This window comes from Genypterus blacodes, unplaced genomic scaffold, assembly GCF_046128005.1.
Source record: "Genypterus blacodes isolate CSIRO-AG114 ecotype Tasmania unplaced genomic scaffold, CSIRO-AGI_Gbla_v1 ptg000055l_1, whole genome shotgun sequence".
Lineage (NCBI taxonomy): Eukaryota > Metazoa > Chordata > Actinopteri > Ophidiiformes > Ophidiidae > Genypterus > Genypterus blacodes.
The window spans coordinates 3,213,756-3,229,578 of NW_027466867.1; the positions used below are offsets into that span (position 1 = coordinate 3,213,756).

A 15,823-nucleotide genomic window follows, 5' to 3' on the forward strand; every position below is an offset into this window, starting at 1 on the left:
CCAGGAAGAAAAAATAAAATACATATATTCTTTTTTTTTTTTTTATATATATATATACATTTTATTTCTTATGTATATATAAATATAAATAAATAATATATTTTTTAAAGCAAAGCGTCCCCTAAGTGTACTATCTTTCAGTCCATCCAAAAACACAATCGTTGTTTCTTCATCAGATAAGATAACACTTTTTATCTTTTTATAACACAATTTTTCACGTTGCTGAGATTATTAATGATAATATGGGTGAATTCCAATTCAGTTATATACGCTGCACCTGCACCACAGTATTGTTGTGTTTGTGATATCTGCAATAAAACAATTGATACTACTTTCTAATTGGTTTAACTTCCTGTCAATCACGCTGAGCCGTCTTATGATTGGTTAGCGTCACGTTCTGTGGGTGGGAGCTGTGTGAGACGAGAGACGCAAGCATCTCACCTCCAGCATTTAGTTCTCCTCAAAATAACACATTCATTCACTGCAAAGCTGCTGAAACAGAGACGCTGCGGGGAAATATGTCTTAATGTTTTTTATCCGTGAGTACGTAAAATGTTTCTCCTTTAGCGCGTCGTCTCTTCGCTCAGTGTGTTGTTGTGTTGTGTGTGGCTTGTTAGCTTGTTCTGCTGTGTTTGTGACTCAGCGTCAGAGCTCGTAAAGGAGCGACGCATATACTGGATACTTTTCACTAAATGTACCCGTATATCAGCGTTATGCATTCGTGTGTGAAACCAAAAAGATTCAGGAATTAATATTACATATTCTGTTAGCATTTAGCAATTACTTACTCAAACATGCAAGCTGTGCCCGCAGGCTAACGTTAGCTCGGTAGCTTTCCTCACAGGTTGGTCCTGACCTGTGCTGCACCCTTCAAACGCTTTGCACACACATTGTTGCAGTGTTGTTGTCATTTCTGATAAATTGACCATATTATTACAGAAATACAGGGGAGCTCAATGATCAGATACCATAGATCTAATGCTGCAGATTGTAAACCAACCAGGCACTGCAAACCTCTACCATAGACAGAAGTCTTAAAATGAAGACTAAGACTATTTGCTCGAGTTACCTTCTCATATTTTCTCAAGTTACATCTTCTCAAGGCATTTCTTTTTGCATCGTTCTGAGCCCCTGCATATCTTACACACACCTTCTCTCCCACATCACAATCGCAATGTTGACTCACTCTCCACCTATAAATCCTGTCTCCAAACACACCTTTACAAACTGGCTTAACCAGTTTGATCCTGACTTTATTGGTTATACTGCATTGATGATGTTTTTATACCTATTTCTTATCATATATTCTCTTTCACTTGCAGCTGAGCCCAGCAGTAGGTACTTTTCGTCCATACATCGTCCAGATGAGGCAAGCTGAAAGTATGCAGCCTTTATATAAGAGAGATGCTGGAGTGTGGCTCCAAGCAAAAAGTCTTCTCTACAAGAATCTGCTCATTAAATGGAGAACCAAGCAGCAGAGTCTACAGGTAAGATAAGATAAGAAAATCCTTTATTCGTCGCACAAGGGCAAGTTTACAGCATACGGCATTGTTACAGCAGCAAAGTGGATAGTGTTAAACAATAAAGGACATTAAAAACAATAAGAGGTGGCAGTACTGGTGCCATCACTGTGCTTAGTTTAGGTGGCATCACCGTTGCTTGTAAGATGAAGGCACTACTGTAACTTTAGGTGACATCATAGTCCACTCAAGAGTAATAATCATTGAAAACAAGGTGAGGTAGGCCAAAAAGGAGCGTGCAGCTTCAAAGCAACAAAACGTGACATGTACAGAACAAGCACTGACAGAAATGAGGAGCCAAGGGGAAAAGAAAGAAGAGAACAAAGCCATCCTGAAATTCAGCCACCCCATCATTCACATCATTGTTTTTGTCTTCTGTATAACATGACCTGCTTTTTTATTGTGTGTGTATGCAGGAGTTGATCCTCCCTTTGCTTCTCCTGAGTCTCCTGATCCTCATCAGCACCCTGAATCCGCACGTTTATTACGGAGGCATCGGCACTGTGGAGCTGGATCGGGAGGACCACTTCTTCAAAGGCCTGGGCTACACGCCGATCACTAATATCACAAACCACATCATGGAGGGGGTGGCCCAGGAGATGCGTGAGTGCCTAGATACCACCATTACTGAAAAGTCCCACTTTCGAAGATTAAGGAGGACTATTTCTTTGCCTGTTTGATGGAAGTCTGTGTAACCGTAATCTGTGTGTGTGTGTGTGTGTGTGTGTGTGTGTGTGTGATTCCAGACATGCAGGATCACCTGGAGATGTTTGCCAGCGAGGAGGATCTGGAGAACGCCAGCCTGTACGAGCCCTCAGGTTATGTTGGTGTGGTGTTCATGGACAACTCGGCAACTTCTTATCGACTTCGCTTTCCATACAACGAGCTGCCCCTGCCCAGCGACTACACAGAGTCTATTGGTAATGCACACACACTCTTTTTCCTCATTAATTGTCAGATGTTGTGTAAAGTATGATGTGTTGATATTTTGTTTACAGTTGTTAACATGTTAGAGACTTTTATTGTTGTCACTGTGGTTTTCCTCCTGTAGCCACCTGTTTTACCGGCTCGCAGAACTGTCGAGCAGCTAACTACTGGTACTCTGGTTTCATCCGCATCCAGTCTCTCATTGACGCAGCCATCATCCAGGTAAGGCAGCGTGCCAACACTTAAGCCCTGAGTGAAGAGTTGTTCAGGATCAGTCGTGACTCATTCAGCTTCACTTCATTCTGCTTGTTTAATGTGAACAGATGCAAACGAAGCGTTCGGTGTTGAGCGAGATGGACCTGAAGGTGGTAATGATGGGTCAGCCCGGTGCTGTGGAGGTGCAGAAGTTCCCTCACGCCCTCATCTCAATCTACCTGGTGCTGGCCTTCACGCCCTTCGTCACCTTTCTCATCGTCAACGTGGCCGCAGAGAAGGAACATCGGCTCAAAGACACCATGACAATGATGGGGCTCTATAACACGGCTTTCTGGTGAGGCGGGGGGACACACTGTATGTTAAAATCATATCTGTGAAGCCTGTACATTTGGAGGATGATGCCATCAGTTTTGGATGGTATTAAAATGATCAGAGTCCATGTATGATACACTCTTGTGTTTGTGTATTGTGCCACAGGTTATCATGGGGCCTCCTCTATGCTGCATTGGTGACCACCATGTCTCTCCTGATGGCCATCATTGCTACCTACACTGCACTGTTCCCCAACAGTGACTTCCTTGTCGTCTTCCTCCTCATCTTCCTCTATGGAATCTCATCTGTGAGTACAAGTCTCTGGAGGAAAGAAAGTATATGGATTTATTAAATATCGTTTGCATTTTCATATAAACCATCTTAAGTCGAGAAAGAAAATACTTCCATTCTTGCAGCCCTACAACTGTAAAAGTTATGGAGAGCTAGAAAGCCATAATTATCTCGCTCTCTGTCCACAGATCTTTTTCTCTTTCATGCTGACACCGTTATTTAAGAAGCCAAAGTTTGCCAGCACGGTAGGCTCCATGCTGACCGTGGTGTTCGGTTGCCTGTCTCTGTTTACTGTGTTGATGAAGGATTTCCCTCAGCCACTCGTCTGGCTACTCTGCCTGCTGTCACCCAGCGCCTTCTCAATCGGCATTGCACAGGTAAATCACGCACGCCCCTCACACACACACAATTCTGTTCACTGTTATTGTGAAGTTATATTGTGATTGTGTTTGTGTGTGTGTTAGGTGGTGTACCTGGAGGCTCAGGGAGATGGTGCAGTGTTCTCCTCTCTTGGTAATGGGCCTCATCCCCTGTATGTGCCTCTGCTCATGCTGGTTGTGGACTGTGTCCTCTACCTGCTGCTGGCTATCTATCTGGACCAGGTACTACCCGGTAAGCACACACTCACAAACACACCCAAGCTTTCTTTATCCACAGCTTTCATCATCTTACATCCCGTCCGAAAGAATATAAAATGACTCTCCTGCTCAGTTGGTAACTTCATAACTCATAATTCATTTAGGATACACTGTCAGAATGGCACAAAGCAACAATGAAAATGATTTGCTGTGATTCCTCTTTTTAGGTGAGTTTGGTATCAAGCGCTCTCTGGTCTATTTCCTGAAGCCGTCCTATTGGTCCAAACGCAGGAAGCGTTACGTGGAAGTGAGCTCTGTGTACGACACGGAGGCGAATGGTTCTGTCGGAGGAGATGAGTCTGCTGAGCCTGTTTCACCTGAGTTCAGAGGGAAAGAAGCCATCCGGTAAGAAATCTCAATTATCATATCCTATATCGGTCAGAACTAAGTTTCTATTCTGCATGCAGTGTCCACAGTTTCAAAATACTGGTGTCGGTGCGGTGCCAGTAAAGGCCTGTGGGTCCTGTAACCAGAGAGCTGCAGCTGTTCACTCTCCTGCTATGTTTACTCTCTGTACTGTCTTCTGTTTAATTTTGTTTCCATCTTTACTCCTCCTGTGACAGCATCAACAATATCCACAAAGTGTACACAGAGAAGGACAACACGGTGGAGGCTCTGAGAGGTGAGGCGCTTTGAATGGAATTGATGGAATGTCAAAAACTCCTCTCCCTTAATTTGCCGTTCCACTGCCATTGTCATTTCTCTCCTTCTCCTGTCCAGGTTTGAGTTTTGACATCTATGAGGGTCAGATCACGGCTCTGCTCGGACATAGCGGGGCAGGAAAGTCCACTCTGATGAATATTTTATGTGGCATCTGCACCCCCACCACTGGCTCAGCCACCATCTACGGCTCCCCGGTGGCAGAGATTGCTGATGGGGCAGAGATGAAGCAGCTGGTGGGCATCTGTCCCCAGTTTAACATCATTTTTGATGTACTGACTGTGGAGGAGCATCTTAGGATATTTGCTGCCATCAAAGGGATACTTCCTGCAGACATTGATGCTGAGGTATAATCCCTGACCTACCCACAGACTGAAGCCTGGGTTTTTATCCTTAAATCATGTGATCTTTGTTTTAAGATCCCTTGGTAAGACTGACTCTTCAGTCAAATCGAATCTTTATCATTAAGTATTTGTATTAATCTGATCAGTTATTATTTAAGGTTGAACCAGGGTGGCTATGAGGTCTTTATTCAGGAATCTGACTGGGATTTTCTTTTTGTTATTAATCTGTGGTAGGTCTCTAAAGTGCTGAAGGATCTGGACATGGAGAAGATCATGTCTGCTCAGGCTAAGAATCTTAGCGGAGGCCAGAAGAGGAAGCTCTCTGTGGGCATCGCCATTCTAGGAGATCCTAAGGTACCTGCTCTTCTTAATTTGATACCAGAGTGGTGTCCAGGTACAGGTTTGGTACCGTTCAGACGCTCCATATTAATAATAAAAAATATAAAAAATAATATATGTGTGTGTTTGTTTCAGATCCTACTGCTGGATGAGCCCACTGCAGGAATGGACCCATGTTCCAGACACCTGGTGTGGTCTCTGCTCAAGAGCCGCAGAGCCGGCAGAGCCACTGTCCTCAGCACACACTACATGGATGAAGCTGACATCCTGGCTGGTATGAGCTGTTCCCAGCACACACACATTTGAAGAACTACACACATAGAACCAAAGCTACACACGTAGACAGATATCATGGTGGTGATGTGATGAGAAAAATGTGTGGTTTATCTTATGGTATTGTTTGTTCTCTGCTTTCAGATCGTAAAGCTGTGATCTCTCAGGGCCAGCTGAGATGTGTTGGCTCTTCTATGTATCTCAAGATCAAGTGTGGTGTAGGATACCATATCAGGCAAGGACCCAAGGACCTCACGCATGGCTAATGTTCATCAACTTTTGTGTGTGGGAGATTGTCAAAACTCACCATTTGATTTATTGAATGGACTTTTTGTCAATGCCTGGAAAAAGTGTTTTTATATTACCAATTGTCCATTACTGTTTCATTTCTCCCTCTCAGAATGTCGGTCAAGGAGGGATGTGACAGTGAAACGATCACTGCGTTGGTCAAACAACACGTTCCCAAGGCAAAACTGTCCCGGCAGCAAGAGGCAGAGTTGACTTTCACTTTGCCTTTTGAAAGCATGGACACCTTTCCAGGTCAGGACACAAAATGAAGATGAGCAACATGCGTAATAATCCCCTGAGTCACTTGTATTGATAAAAAGTGAAAAAAAATGATTACAGCCTTATTTTTACCGTACAATACATTTATAGATTTGTTCTCGGAGATTGACAACCAGCCTAATCTGGGGATCATCAACTATGGGGTCTCCATGACAACACTGGAGGATGTCTTTCTTCGTTTGGAGGCAGAGGCTGAAGTGGACCAAGCCGGTGAGTGTGTGTGTGTGTGTGTGTGTGTGACAAATACAGAGAAGAAACACAGAATGTCCGAGCTGCAGACTTGGACTGGAGTTATACTTGAGCTGAATGTTTGTCGGCTTGTGTGTGTGTCCAGACTACAGTGTGTTTAATCGAGAGCAAGCGGAGGATGAGTGTGATAACTCGTCTGTAGATGACACGGACCAGCGGCTGCTGAACTTCTCAGACAATAAGTCAGACGTGGTGTCGGGTCACGCTCTGTGGAGGCAGCAGTTCAGCGCTGTGGCCTGGCTGCACATGCTCAACATGCGCAGAGAGAGAAAGGCCTTTGTTTACACGTGAGTACACAAGAACATTGATTTATGCATGCATGAACTCTAAACTCTGTTGTTGTGTATTTTTGGCACTCTCATCTGTCCTGCTTTTTCCTGCAGACTGGCTTTGTTCCTTGTGTATGTGGCTGCGGTGTTAGTCTTGTCTCTAGCCACAGGAAACATCCAGATTCACTCTCCAGATCGACAGTTCCTGCCCGTCTACTTGCTCAAAAGAAACCAGGCAGCCAGGAGATACGCCACAAGCCTGCTGGTCCAGAACTCCTCAGGTCAGCCCAAAAAGGAATTCTATTTTTTATCTATTTTTATTTTAAGAAGGCAGTTATAATAGTATGCTACTTTGCCCCAAATGTCACCACAGCGTTTTTGCTTTTATCCCTCCAGTTAAGGCCAATTAGGATAAACAATGACAACACGAACATGCCTATAAGTACATACACATACATAATGCTTTTCTTTTCTTTTCTTTTCAGGCTCTGATATTTCTGACTTTGTCCAAAACCTGGAGGCCCAAGACATCAAGGTGGAGATGATGAAGCACAGTGACTACATGGCTGCAGCTCCTCACAGTGCTGCCATCAACGTGACAGGATCAAACAAGGTCACTTTAACTCACAGCAAATACGATTTAAATAAGTCAAAAGGCACATACTGAGTTCATCTGCCAATATATATTGGGCCTAAATAGTCTCTTTACTGTGTTGACAGGGTTTCAGGTACAGCGTTGCATTCAACAGCACTACAGTCCACTCTCTGCCAATGGCCGTCAACATTCTGAGCAATGCACTACTTAGAGGCCTGAATGGATCTGGACAGATCAGAACATGGACCAAACCTTTTGATTATGTGAGTATTCAAAAACTAGTAGTGAATTCTCAAATTGTCTCTTTCTTCTATCAGCCTTTGTTTTCATACAAACTGCACCACTGTCATCTTGTCATCTCCCAGCAAATGCCAGATGCTACGTCCTATGCTCTGGTGTACATAGAGGCCATCATACTTGGGATGCTGGCTGCTGGAATGCCAGCATATTTTGCAATGGATCACACTCGAGATCGAGAGGTAAACACAATTTTTTTTTCCTCCACTGATCATACTCACACCCCAGGAACCAAAAGACATGAATGTAGATGGTTTAGAGTTGTTTCAGGTTCAGTAAGTCATCCATCTTGTTTGTTGTTGCCTTCTCAGATCAAGTGTCGCTCCACACTACGGATCTCTGGTATGGTGCCATCAGCTTACTGGTGTGGCCAGGCAGCAGTGGACATTCCTTTCTTTTACCTCATCCTCTGTTCCATGACCATCATCCTCTTCTCCTTTCACACTGGGAATCTGCTCACCTCCAGCAACCTCACTTCTGTGGTCAGTTCTGCTGCTATATCTAAAGAAACCAAAACAAATGAGTTCAGAAATGAAGTTATGTGTAATTTTATGGGTTGAGTTGAATCAGATGTGAGGCGTGATAAACTGTTTTCAATACATGATGAAAGCCAAGATGACAGGAAAGCCTACGAGTTTGTCCTAATTGTTCCCAAACTTTGGAATAAGTCTTAAATATCCCATCATGATAGATAAATGGAGTTGTATATATTGTTCATATTGCCTATAGGTAGTCAAATAATGTTCTATTACTTGGCCGCCTCCCTCTCTCAGGTGCTGTGTACCATCGGCTTCGGTCCAGCCATGATCCTCTTCACATATGTGGTTTCTTTTGGTTTCGCCCGAGTCCAGAGCAACAGGGATTTCTTCTCTGTCATCTCCATGATGGTGAGATGATGCTGCACATTGTCACTCTAGCTGAAATAAGAATCAGTCTAATTCTGTTACCATAGTACCACTGTTAATTACATTTTTTTGATGTTTCGCTGTCTCATGCCTTAGGTATGTGTGGTGTCGGCCTCCCTGGTTCAGCTGTCATTTGTAAATGATAACCCTGGACTGACCAGACACCTGCACAACGCCTTGTGTTTCTTTAACCCTCTTTACCCACTAATGGGCTGCCTCAACTGCATCACCAAGGTAATACTACTGTTGCTTGTGCCAATAGTGAGGTGATGCAGGTGTTGCTTGAGTAATTACAAATACTGACTGGTGTTCTTTTTTGTTTCCAGGCAACCTTTCTCCCTTCCCTCTATGAGGAGAACTTCCTTTGGAAGAATTTGCTCATCGCAGTTTTAGCTGTATGTGTTTCACTAGAAATACCAAACACTGATACTTATAGGCATTGATAATGTGAACTGTAGAAGAATAAATGTGTGTATCTGTGTGTGCTCAGCCCTACCTGCAGTGCATCCTGCTGCTGTTCCTACTACGCTGGCTGGAGATCCATTATGGAGGGAGGACCATGAAGAATGACCAGTTCTGCAGGTGAAGAGCTACATCACATCCATTTCATGAACACTTATTACAGATTTTGAAGAAACACTTGTATATTGCACATATTGCACATTAATACAAATACTGTTACATTAGAATTTGAAATATATTCCAAATTATTTCATACAATTCTCCAACAGGATCTCATCTAAGTCAAAGCCCAAAGTGGAGAGGAACCCAGAGGAAGAGCTGAATGAGGATGAAGATGTTCGGATGGAGAAGGCCAGAGTTAAGGAGGCTCTGACCTGTCAGGCCTGTGAGGAGGTATGTTCTGGTTAGGACATGTTAACTTTAATTTAAGTTCAGATTAGATGATCGACACGGTTTTTGCATGCTAGTGTACACAGTGTAATGTAATGCTTTAGGATAGACAAAAAACTTTTGCCTCAAGTAAACATGATTTTTCAAATTAATAATGCATGCCTGTTGCCCGTTTCTGTATTTTCTGTTTTGTAGAAGCCAATGGTGGTTGTGAGTAACCTTAAGAAGCAGTACAAATGCAGAAGAGAAGGTTTCTCTCTCATTAAGAAACGGAAAATTGCCACAAAGAACATCTCCTTCTGCGTACGCAAAGGTAACAATTGTTTATCACACACACTGATCCGACCGCTGATCACCACAACTTCATAAACAAGACTGCTTGTTTGTCCAGGTGAAGTTCTGGGGCTGTTGGGCCCGAATGGAGCAGGGAAGAGCACCATTATGCACATACTGTCCGGTGACACAGACCCCACCTCTGGACAGGTACAGACACTTACACCATAATGGCTTGAAAATATCTACTATCCCATAATGTAATTGTGCGTCCTTTTCCAGGTTCTGATGGGGGACTATAGCACAGAGTTTGGTCAGGGGGAAAACCCTCTGGAGCATGTGGGTTACTGCCCACAGGTAAACCCTCTCTGGCCCAGGATCACTCTCCAGGAGCACCTGGAGATCTACGCTGCCATCAAAGGCCTCAGAGGACAGGACGTCCCAGGAATCATCTCACGGTGAGGCAAAGTTTGATTCCTGTAGCTTTAATTCAAATGTATTAGTAGATTATAGTCAGGATATTTGTTGTTGTTTTTTTCATAACGCTAACCTTCTTCTTTTATTGTTATGATAAAAAATTGTTGTCAGTGTGTCGAACGCTCTGGAGTTGAAGAATCACCTGAACAAACAAACCAAGACTTTATCAGCAGGACTGAAGAGGAAGGTGAGACCAACATAGATGCTTTGTAGCTCTACACTAAACTCACTAAACTAACTATATGTGTAAAAAAATGTGTTGATTTTCACTCACTGTCTTGTTTGTTCACAGTTGTGCTTTGCTCTGAGCATGATCGGTAATCCTCAGATCATTTTACTGGATGAACCTTCAGCAGGGATGGACCCCAAATCTAAACAGCGCATGTGGTGAGCTGAGCCTCATGAACAATGCATTCTCCCCTCTTATGATGTCATTCTGTCATGGCTTTAATCCGATCTTTGACCTCTGTATGTTTCCTGTGTAGGAGGGCCATACGTGCTGCGTTCAAGAACCGTCAGCGTGGAGCCATCCTCAACACGCACTACATGGAAGAGGCAGAAGCTGTGTGTGACCGTGTGGCTATCATGGTTTCTGGACAGCTAAGGTTTGTGATTTCAACGGGACGGTCTCCTCAGATAAAATGTGAATTCTGAAGCAACTGAATTATTCCGGAAGTTGAGGTTTGTGACTCTTCAGTGCTCTGTCCCTGTTCCCATCAGATGCATCGGCTCCATCCAGCATTTAAAAGCAAAGTACGGTCGAGGCTACAGCTTAGAGGTTAAACTCAGAGATGAGCTGACGGGGCTCCAGCAGGTGGCACTGCTCCACAAAGAGATCCTCCGAATCTTTCCTCATGCTGCCAGACAGGAGAGGTGAGAACGTGTGTGTGTGTGTGTGTGTGTGTGTGTGTGTGTGTGTGTGTGTGTGTGTGTGTGTGTGTGTGTGTGTGTGTGTGTGTGTGTGTGTGTGTGTGTGTGTGTGTGTGTGTGTGTGTGTGTGTGTGTGTGTGTGTGTGTGTGTGTGTGTGTGTGTGTGTGTGTGTGTGTGTGTGTGTGTGTGTGTGTGTGTGTGTGTGTGTGTGTGTGTGTGTGTGTGTGTGTGTGTGTGTGTGTGTGTGTGTGTGTGTGTGTGTGTGTGTGTGTGTGTGTGTGTGTGTGTGTGTGTGTGTGTGTGTGTGTGTGTGTGTGTGTGTGTGTGTTTTCACGTCTAATGCAACACTGTTTCTTGTCACTATGTTGCAGTTTTGCCACTTTGATGGTTTACAAAGTCCCTATGGAAGATGTGAAGTCACTAGCGAAGTCCTTCTCCCAGTTGGAGAGTGGTGAGTCCCTCTTAACATCTGGGCCACATCTGCTGGCTCACTGAGTGAAATCACACATGGATTATTTACTAATCTTCCTCCTGTGCGTCTGCTTTACTCTCAGCTAAGCAAAACTTCAACTTTGAGGAGTATAACTTCTCCCAGTCGACCTTGGAGCAGGTATGAGCTCCCGTACTGTCTCACATCTTTGAACAAATGTGCAGTCTAAAAGCTTACTTGCTTGTAAGTCCTCTGATTTATTTGTCCACCAGGTGTTTATGGAGTTCGCAAAGGAGCAGGAGAATGAAGAAGAGGAGGTGGGTTCCCTCAGCACAACCTTTCAGTGGCAGCGTTTACGTCAGGACGGCTCGGTTTCGGTCAACCGCACAGACAGCAGCATCGTGCACCAGCTCTGAACTCTTAACTCTGACTTCTGAATTCCGACCTCCACTTGCAACGCTTCGGAGGCTGAACCTGATCAGGGCTGCCTGGACGAGCTCGTCGTCGTCGCTCGTTCGGCTCTTTCCTGCGCCAGTGGCAACCGTCCTTCTCTGAACAGACACACATCTGTGCTGTAGGTTGGCCCCTGAATGGGTCTAAGCGTGTGTGTGTGGGTGTGGGCTTGGGGGTGCTTATCCCCTCTTTGTGTGGATCAGAGGTAAGCATGTGTTCAACCCTCGTCCACTGGTGCTCCGTGTTTTATGAATCACAACGACCAAGGTCAGTCTCTCTCCACACACCTGCTCCTCTTTCTTATAGTATTTTTTACCTAAACAGGGAGTGTGTGTGTGCTCATGGAAAACAAAAACTATATATATATATATATATATATATATATATATAACAAATATTTAAGGTTTCTGATTCTTACCAACCATCTTCCTTCCCAGGGAGACAATACAGTGTGTGTGTGTGTGTGTGTGCGCTGGTCTCTTTAGTCGTTCGTACACGGTGTTTGTGAAGTACTAGCAGTACTGGGATCCATCCGTGACCGTACCAAAGCAGCACACACTGACGTTCCTCCTGACACGAGACACTGAGAGGTACTCTTTGTTTATTTGAGTGTCAGTAGCATGTTACTAATTCTTCTCTTGGCGATCAGGCGGTTACCGTGTCGTCACGTTCCCGCTCAAACGTCTGAACACACAGTTGTACATTTTCCTATTGTATCAGTGAAAGGAGTAACAGGGCTTTACGTAACAATTCTAACCAACACATCTGTTAAACAATGATTTATTTACTGATATTTATATTATCCTGTGAAACTTTAAATCTATACATGCAAAACTAAGGCTACAGCTAATTATTTTCTCTAACAATTAACCTTTGGATTTGTATGAATAACTGTTGAAAACCGTGATAAATGTTCCCGGAGCTTAATGTGACGTCTTTAAACGCATCTTCTCTCAGCAACATCATTTTAAAAACCAAAGGAATTCAATTCACACAGATGTGAAACTGAAAAGTAGCACATCTTCATGTTTCCCAGGCTGAAAGCAGCGATTCTGGGTATGTTTCTAATGAAATTGTCCACAAAACGTAATTGATCAGTCATTTCAGCGCAATTGAAAACTAACAAAAGGGAATCCGGGCGTCAATATTGCGGATTTCTGCTGGATTAACCACTTAAAGCATTTTACTGATTATTTACTGTCACGATCAATGATCATTCATGGGTTAACTGGTTGTTTGGGTGCTGTAGAGCAGCGGTTTCTTCTCTTCTCTTCTTTACACCAGCATGCACACTTTAACGTCCTGACCTGCATTTAACTCCTCTCTCTCTCTTTTCTGGGACTCCGCTGATTTTCGCTTGCATGCTCACAGGGGGAGGTTCTGAGTATTTTTCACTAATATGGCAGATGGATGTAAGGGAGAGTTGCGGCGGAGCGTTGCCTCACTGCCTTCCTCTCTCTGCAGGTTTCACTATAGAATACTTTTTAGCTTGGGAATGTCATCCAGAATATGCACACCAGTACATGTAGCACACAGAACTTTCCACCTTTCATTCATTTCACCTCATACAGGGAGAGGAAACACATTTTAGATCAGTTATACAACATCAACAAACTGGAGGCTCTCTGTCTCTATCCGTTTCGCTCCGTCACGCGCACAAACACAACAACAAACACTTTATATCCATGAGAAACACAGTATTACAGTACATCCTTGTCACATTTCATGCTGTATTTGCATCAGTTGTAGCAGCAGGCATACTGTGAGCTTTTTATCCTTCATTTCTCATCCTGTCAGAACGAACGGCAGGGCTGTCTTTGGTCAGAGCGCTAAATAGTCCTCTCTTTAATCTGTGACGACCCCACTAAATTGCACAGTCCTGTAGCAGCCTTGAAAGTTTGCAAAAAAAACTCCCGGGTCTCCTCCTTTCTGGTGGTTTTAAATTAAAGAATATCGGTCCACTACAGCTCTGCTCCGGCCTGCTGCTGTGTTTCTGCTGCAGATGAGAGTTTCTGAAATGTTCTTTTAAAGTTTTCATGTTTAATGGGTTTAATGGGGGATAGAAGAATGAACGAGGAGGTTTGTAAGTAAACGCAGCAGGGGTGCTCTTGTTGTCTTTCACTTTGGTGCCACATCTACTCGCACAACTCTTTGGTGTGAGTGTGTATGTGTGTTTATTTGTACTGTATCTACTGCATTTGACACTGACTATTTTGGTGTTATTCATATATAATCTAATATTTGTGTGGTTTTTGGTGCAACATGTATTAGCAAACCTTTAAATTGTAATTTAACCAGCGGGGGAGGAATTAAAGACATTTTATTTATTAGTACAAAGTCTGAGAGGTGTCGGTGAAAGCGAGATATGCAATTTTCATTTAATTTGTCTTTTATTTGCACAGTCAACCGGAAAATTGTTTCAGCTTAGAAAAGAAAAGACAAAATGGGCAAAAAGAGTTGACATTTCTGTTTTCTCTCTTGTTTACATATCAAGATTTGATTTTCTCAAACCTTTTGCTGTCTTTTCTTCAATGAAAAGTACATTTACAAAAAAAAGACGAAAGGGGACTTTTTTTTTTTTTTTTAAAGAATGATGTTTCTATAATTGTCAGTCTGAGTTTGAATATTTCCTGATGTGTTCACATGTAACCTCCAGATATCAGGGCTGCAAACACGAATTCTTTGTCTCAAATCTACACGACTGAACCTTAACTAACCTAATTTTCAGTATTTTTTAATTCACAAAGGACTTCAATGCTTTGCCTCAACGTTTGGAGATCTCTTTTCTACAGCTTGTTTTAGATAGAAGTAAAGTGAAAGTGAGTTGTGGTGCCCTTCCTTTTTTGTCCATGCACCCCAGGCTGTATTATGATTATTCCTATGGCTTTTTCTCTTGACACATTTTTGCACACATGTAGCCTTGTTCCTATGTATTGGGAACAATCAAACGCTGGCAAACACTGGCTCTGTGTTTTAGTTGAACGTGTGTGTGATGAGGATGGATGATTTTATGGACATCTAATGTATCTGCTTTTGTTTTTATCAGTTTTTTTTCTTCATCTCGAGTGCAATATTTGGATGTGTGTGAACGTTGAGGTCCTCCGGTGTCCGCGTGTGTTTACTGTGTGTGTCGGTAAGTTTCAGTAACATGTAGCCAGATTACTTTAAATGTTTGCACTTCTTTAATCCTGCAGAACAAAACCGTCACAGTTGATTATCTCGCATTTAGAGAAAAACCAAAATATTCTTTGTCTCTTGAAAAAGTAAAGCAGAAATGACAGTGGAGCAGGTTGTTGGGTTTTTTCCCTGGTGGTGATGAAATTGCACTATTTCTGGGAAATTGTATAACCTTTCTTTCTAATATGCAATCTTTGTAAGATTATCTGTGAACTGATTTTATTTTATTTTTTAAATACTGGGTAGTTTAGCTGTGTGCTGTATTTTGCCCCCTTGTCAAGGAGGACGTCTCATCAATAAACGTTAATCCAAATGACTGACTATAAGAGTTGTGTGCTTCCAGATCTGGTGAGAATTTGACCTTGTCTCAATCATATTCACTGTAATTCACCAACATTAGTAATTTTAAACAAAATAGATGTAACAGTTTAAGATAAGAAGATCAACAACAACCACAGCAATTCCAGTGGCGTTCCCAGCTATTCATACTTCATCAATCTTGATAATAAACCCCAGGTTCTGTTAACTAAAACATAAATTCGGGCCGTCGCAATCTACCTGGCTGAAATATAACCTAAAATTTACAAGATGCACTTGAATGCAGCATAGAATTTACGTTTTGTAGGAAACGCAACTAAATTGTTTGTGTTTTTTGCAGTCACTCGCACCACAATATATCAAACGGAACACCATGCACATTTCTCATTCAGTCCATTTGCAAGCTCTGAATTTCAATCAAAACCATCAATTTGGCCGTTGCAGGCTTAGAGGCTGAAATAGAAACTATAATTTACATGATGCACTTGAAGGCAGCATAGTATTTACATTTTGTAAGAAACGAAAGTAAAGTTTTTTCACTGTGTGCTAGGGACCATCAACAATTTATAT

The 15,823-nt window shown here is 42.8% G+C and overlaps 1 protein-coding gene across 2 annotated transcripts; it reads left to right on the top strand.

The window, feature by feature from the left end:
* Nucleotides 1-408: 408 nt before the first annotated feature.
* On the top strand, nt 409-14,978 carry abca5 (ATP-binding cassette, sub-family A (ABC1), member 5). 2 transcript variants are annotated; one of them, XM_076151827.1, is made up of 38 exons: nt 409-543; nt 1,323-1,487; nt 1,937-2,123; nt 2,267-2,440; nt 2,572-2,669; nt 2,771-2,997; nt 3,141-3,282; nt 3,455-3,643; nt 3,731-3,878; nt 4,072-4,249; nt 4,468-4,526; nt 4,625-4,911; nt 5,143-5,262; nt 5,383-5,521; nt 5,665-5,755; nt 5,921-6,060; nt 6,178-6,297; nt 6,422-6,623; nt 6,720-6,886; nt 7,091-7,218; nt 7,326-7,463; nt 7,566-7,679; nt 7,809-7,979; nt 8,271-8,384; nt 8,499-8,636; nt 8,729-8,797; nt 8,893-8,984; nt 9,134-9,257; nt 9,450-9,567; nt 9,646-9,737; nt 9,810-9,985; nt 10,116-10,191; nt 10,297-10,391; nt 10,490-10,609; nt 10,725-10,877; nt 11,247-11,326; nt 11,430-11,485; nt 11,578-14,978. In XM_076151827.1, exons 2-38 carry the CDS (start codon nt 1,365-1,367, stop codon nt 11,719-11,721), a joined length of 4,989 nt encoding a protein of 1,662 aa, XP_076007942.1. In that variant the 5' UTR covers nt 409-543; nt 1,323-1,364; the 3' UTR covers nt 11,722-14,978. The 2 variants fall into 2 exon arrangements, with proteins under 2 accessions (XP_076007942.1, XP_076007941.1); XM_076151826.1 differs by having other exon boundaries at nt 409-539.
* The last annotated feature ends 845 nt before the right edge of the window (nt 14,979-15,823 follow it).

Bases quoted from the DNA above. Each gene is read 5' to 3' on its own strand.
- abca5 (XM_076151827.1), top strand. From the start codon at position 1,365: ATGAGGCAAGCTGAAAGTATGCAGCCTTTATATAAGAGAGATGCTGGA. The intron at 5,756-5,920 runs GCAAGGACCCAA...TCTCCCTCTCAG, and splicing joins GGTGTAGGATACCATATCAG to AATGTCGGTCAAGGAGGGAT. The intron at 6,887-7,090 runs GTCAGCCCAAAA...TTTTCTTTTCAG, and splicing joins GCTGGTCCAGAACTCCTCAG to GCTCTGATATTTCTGACTTT.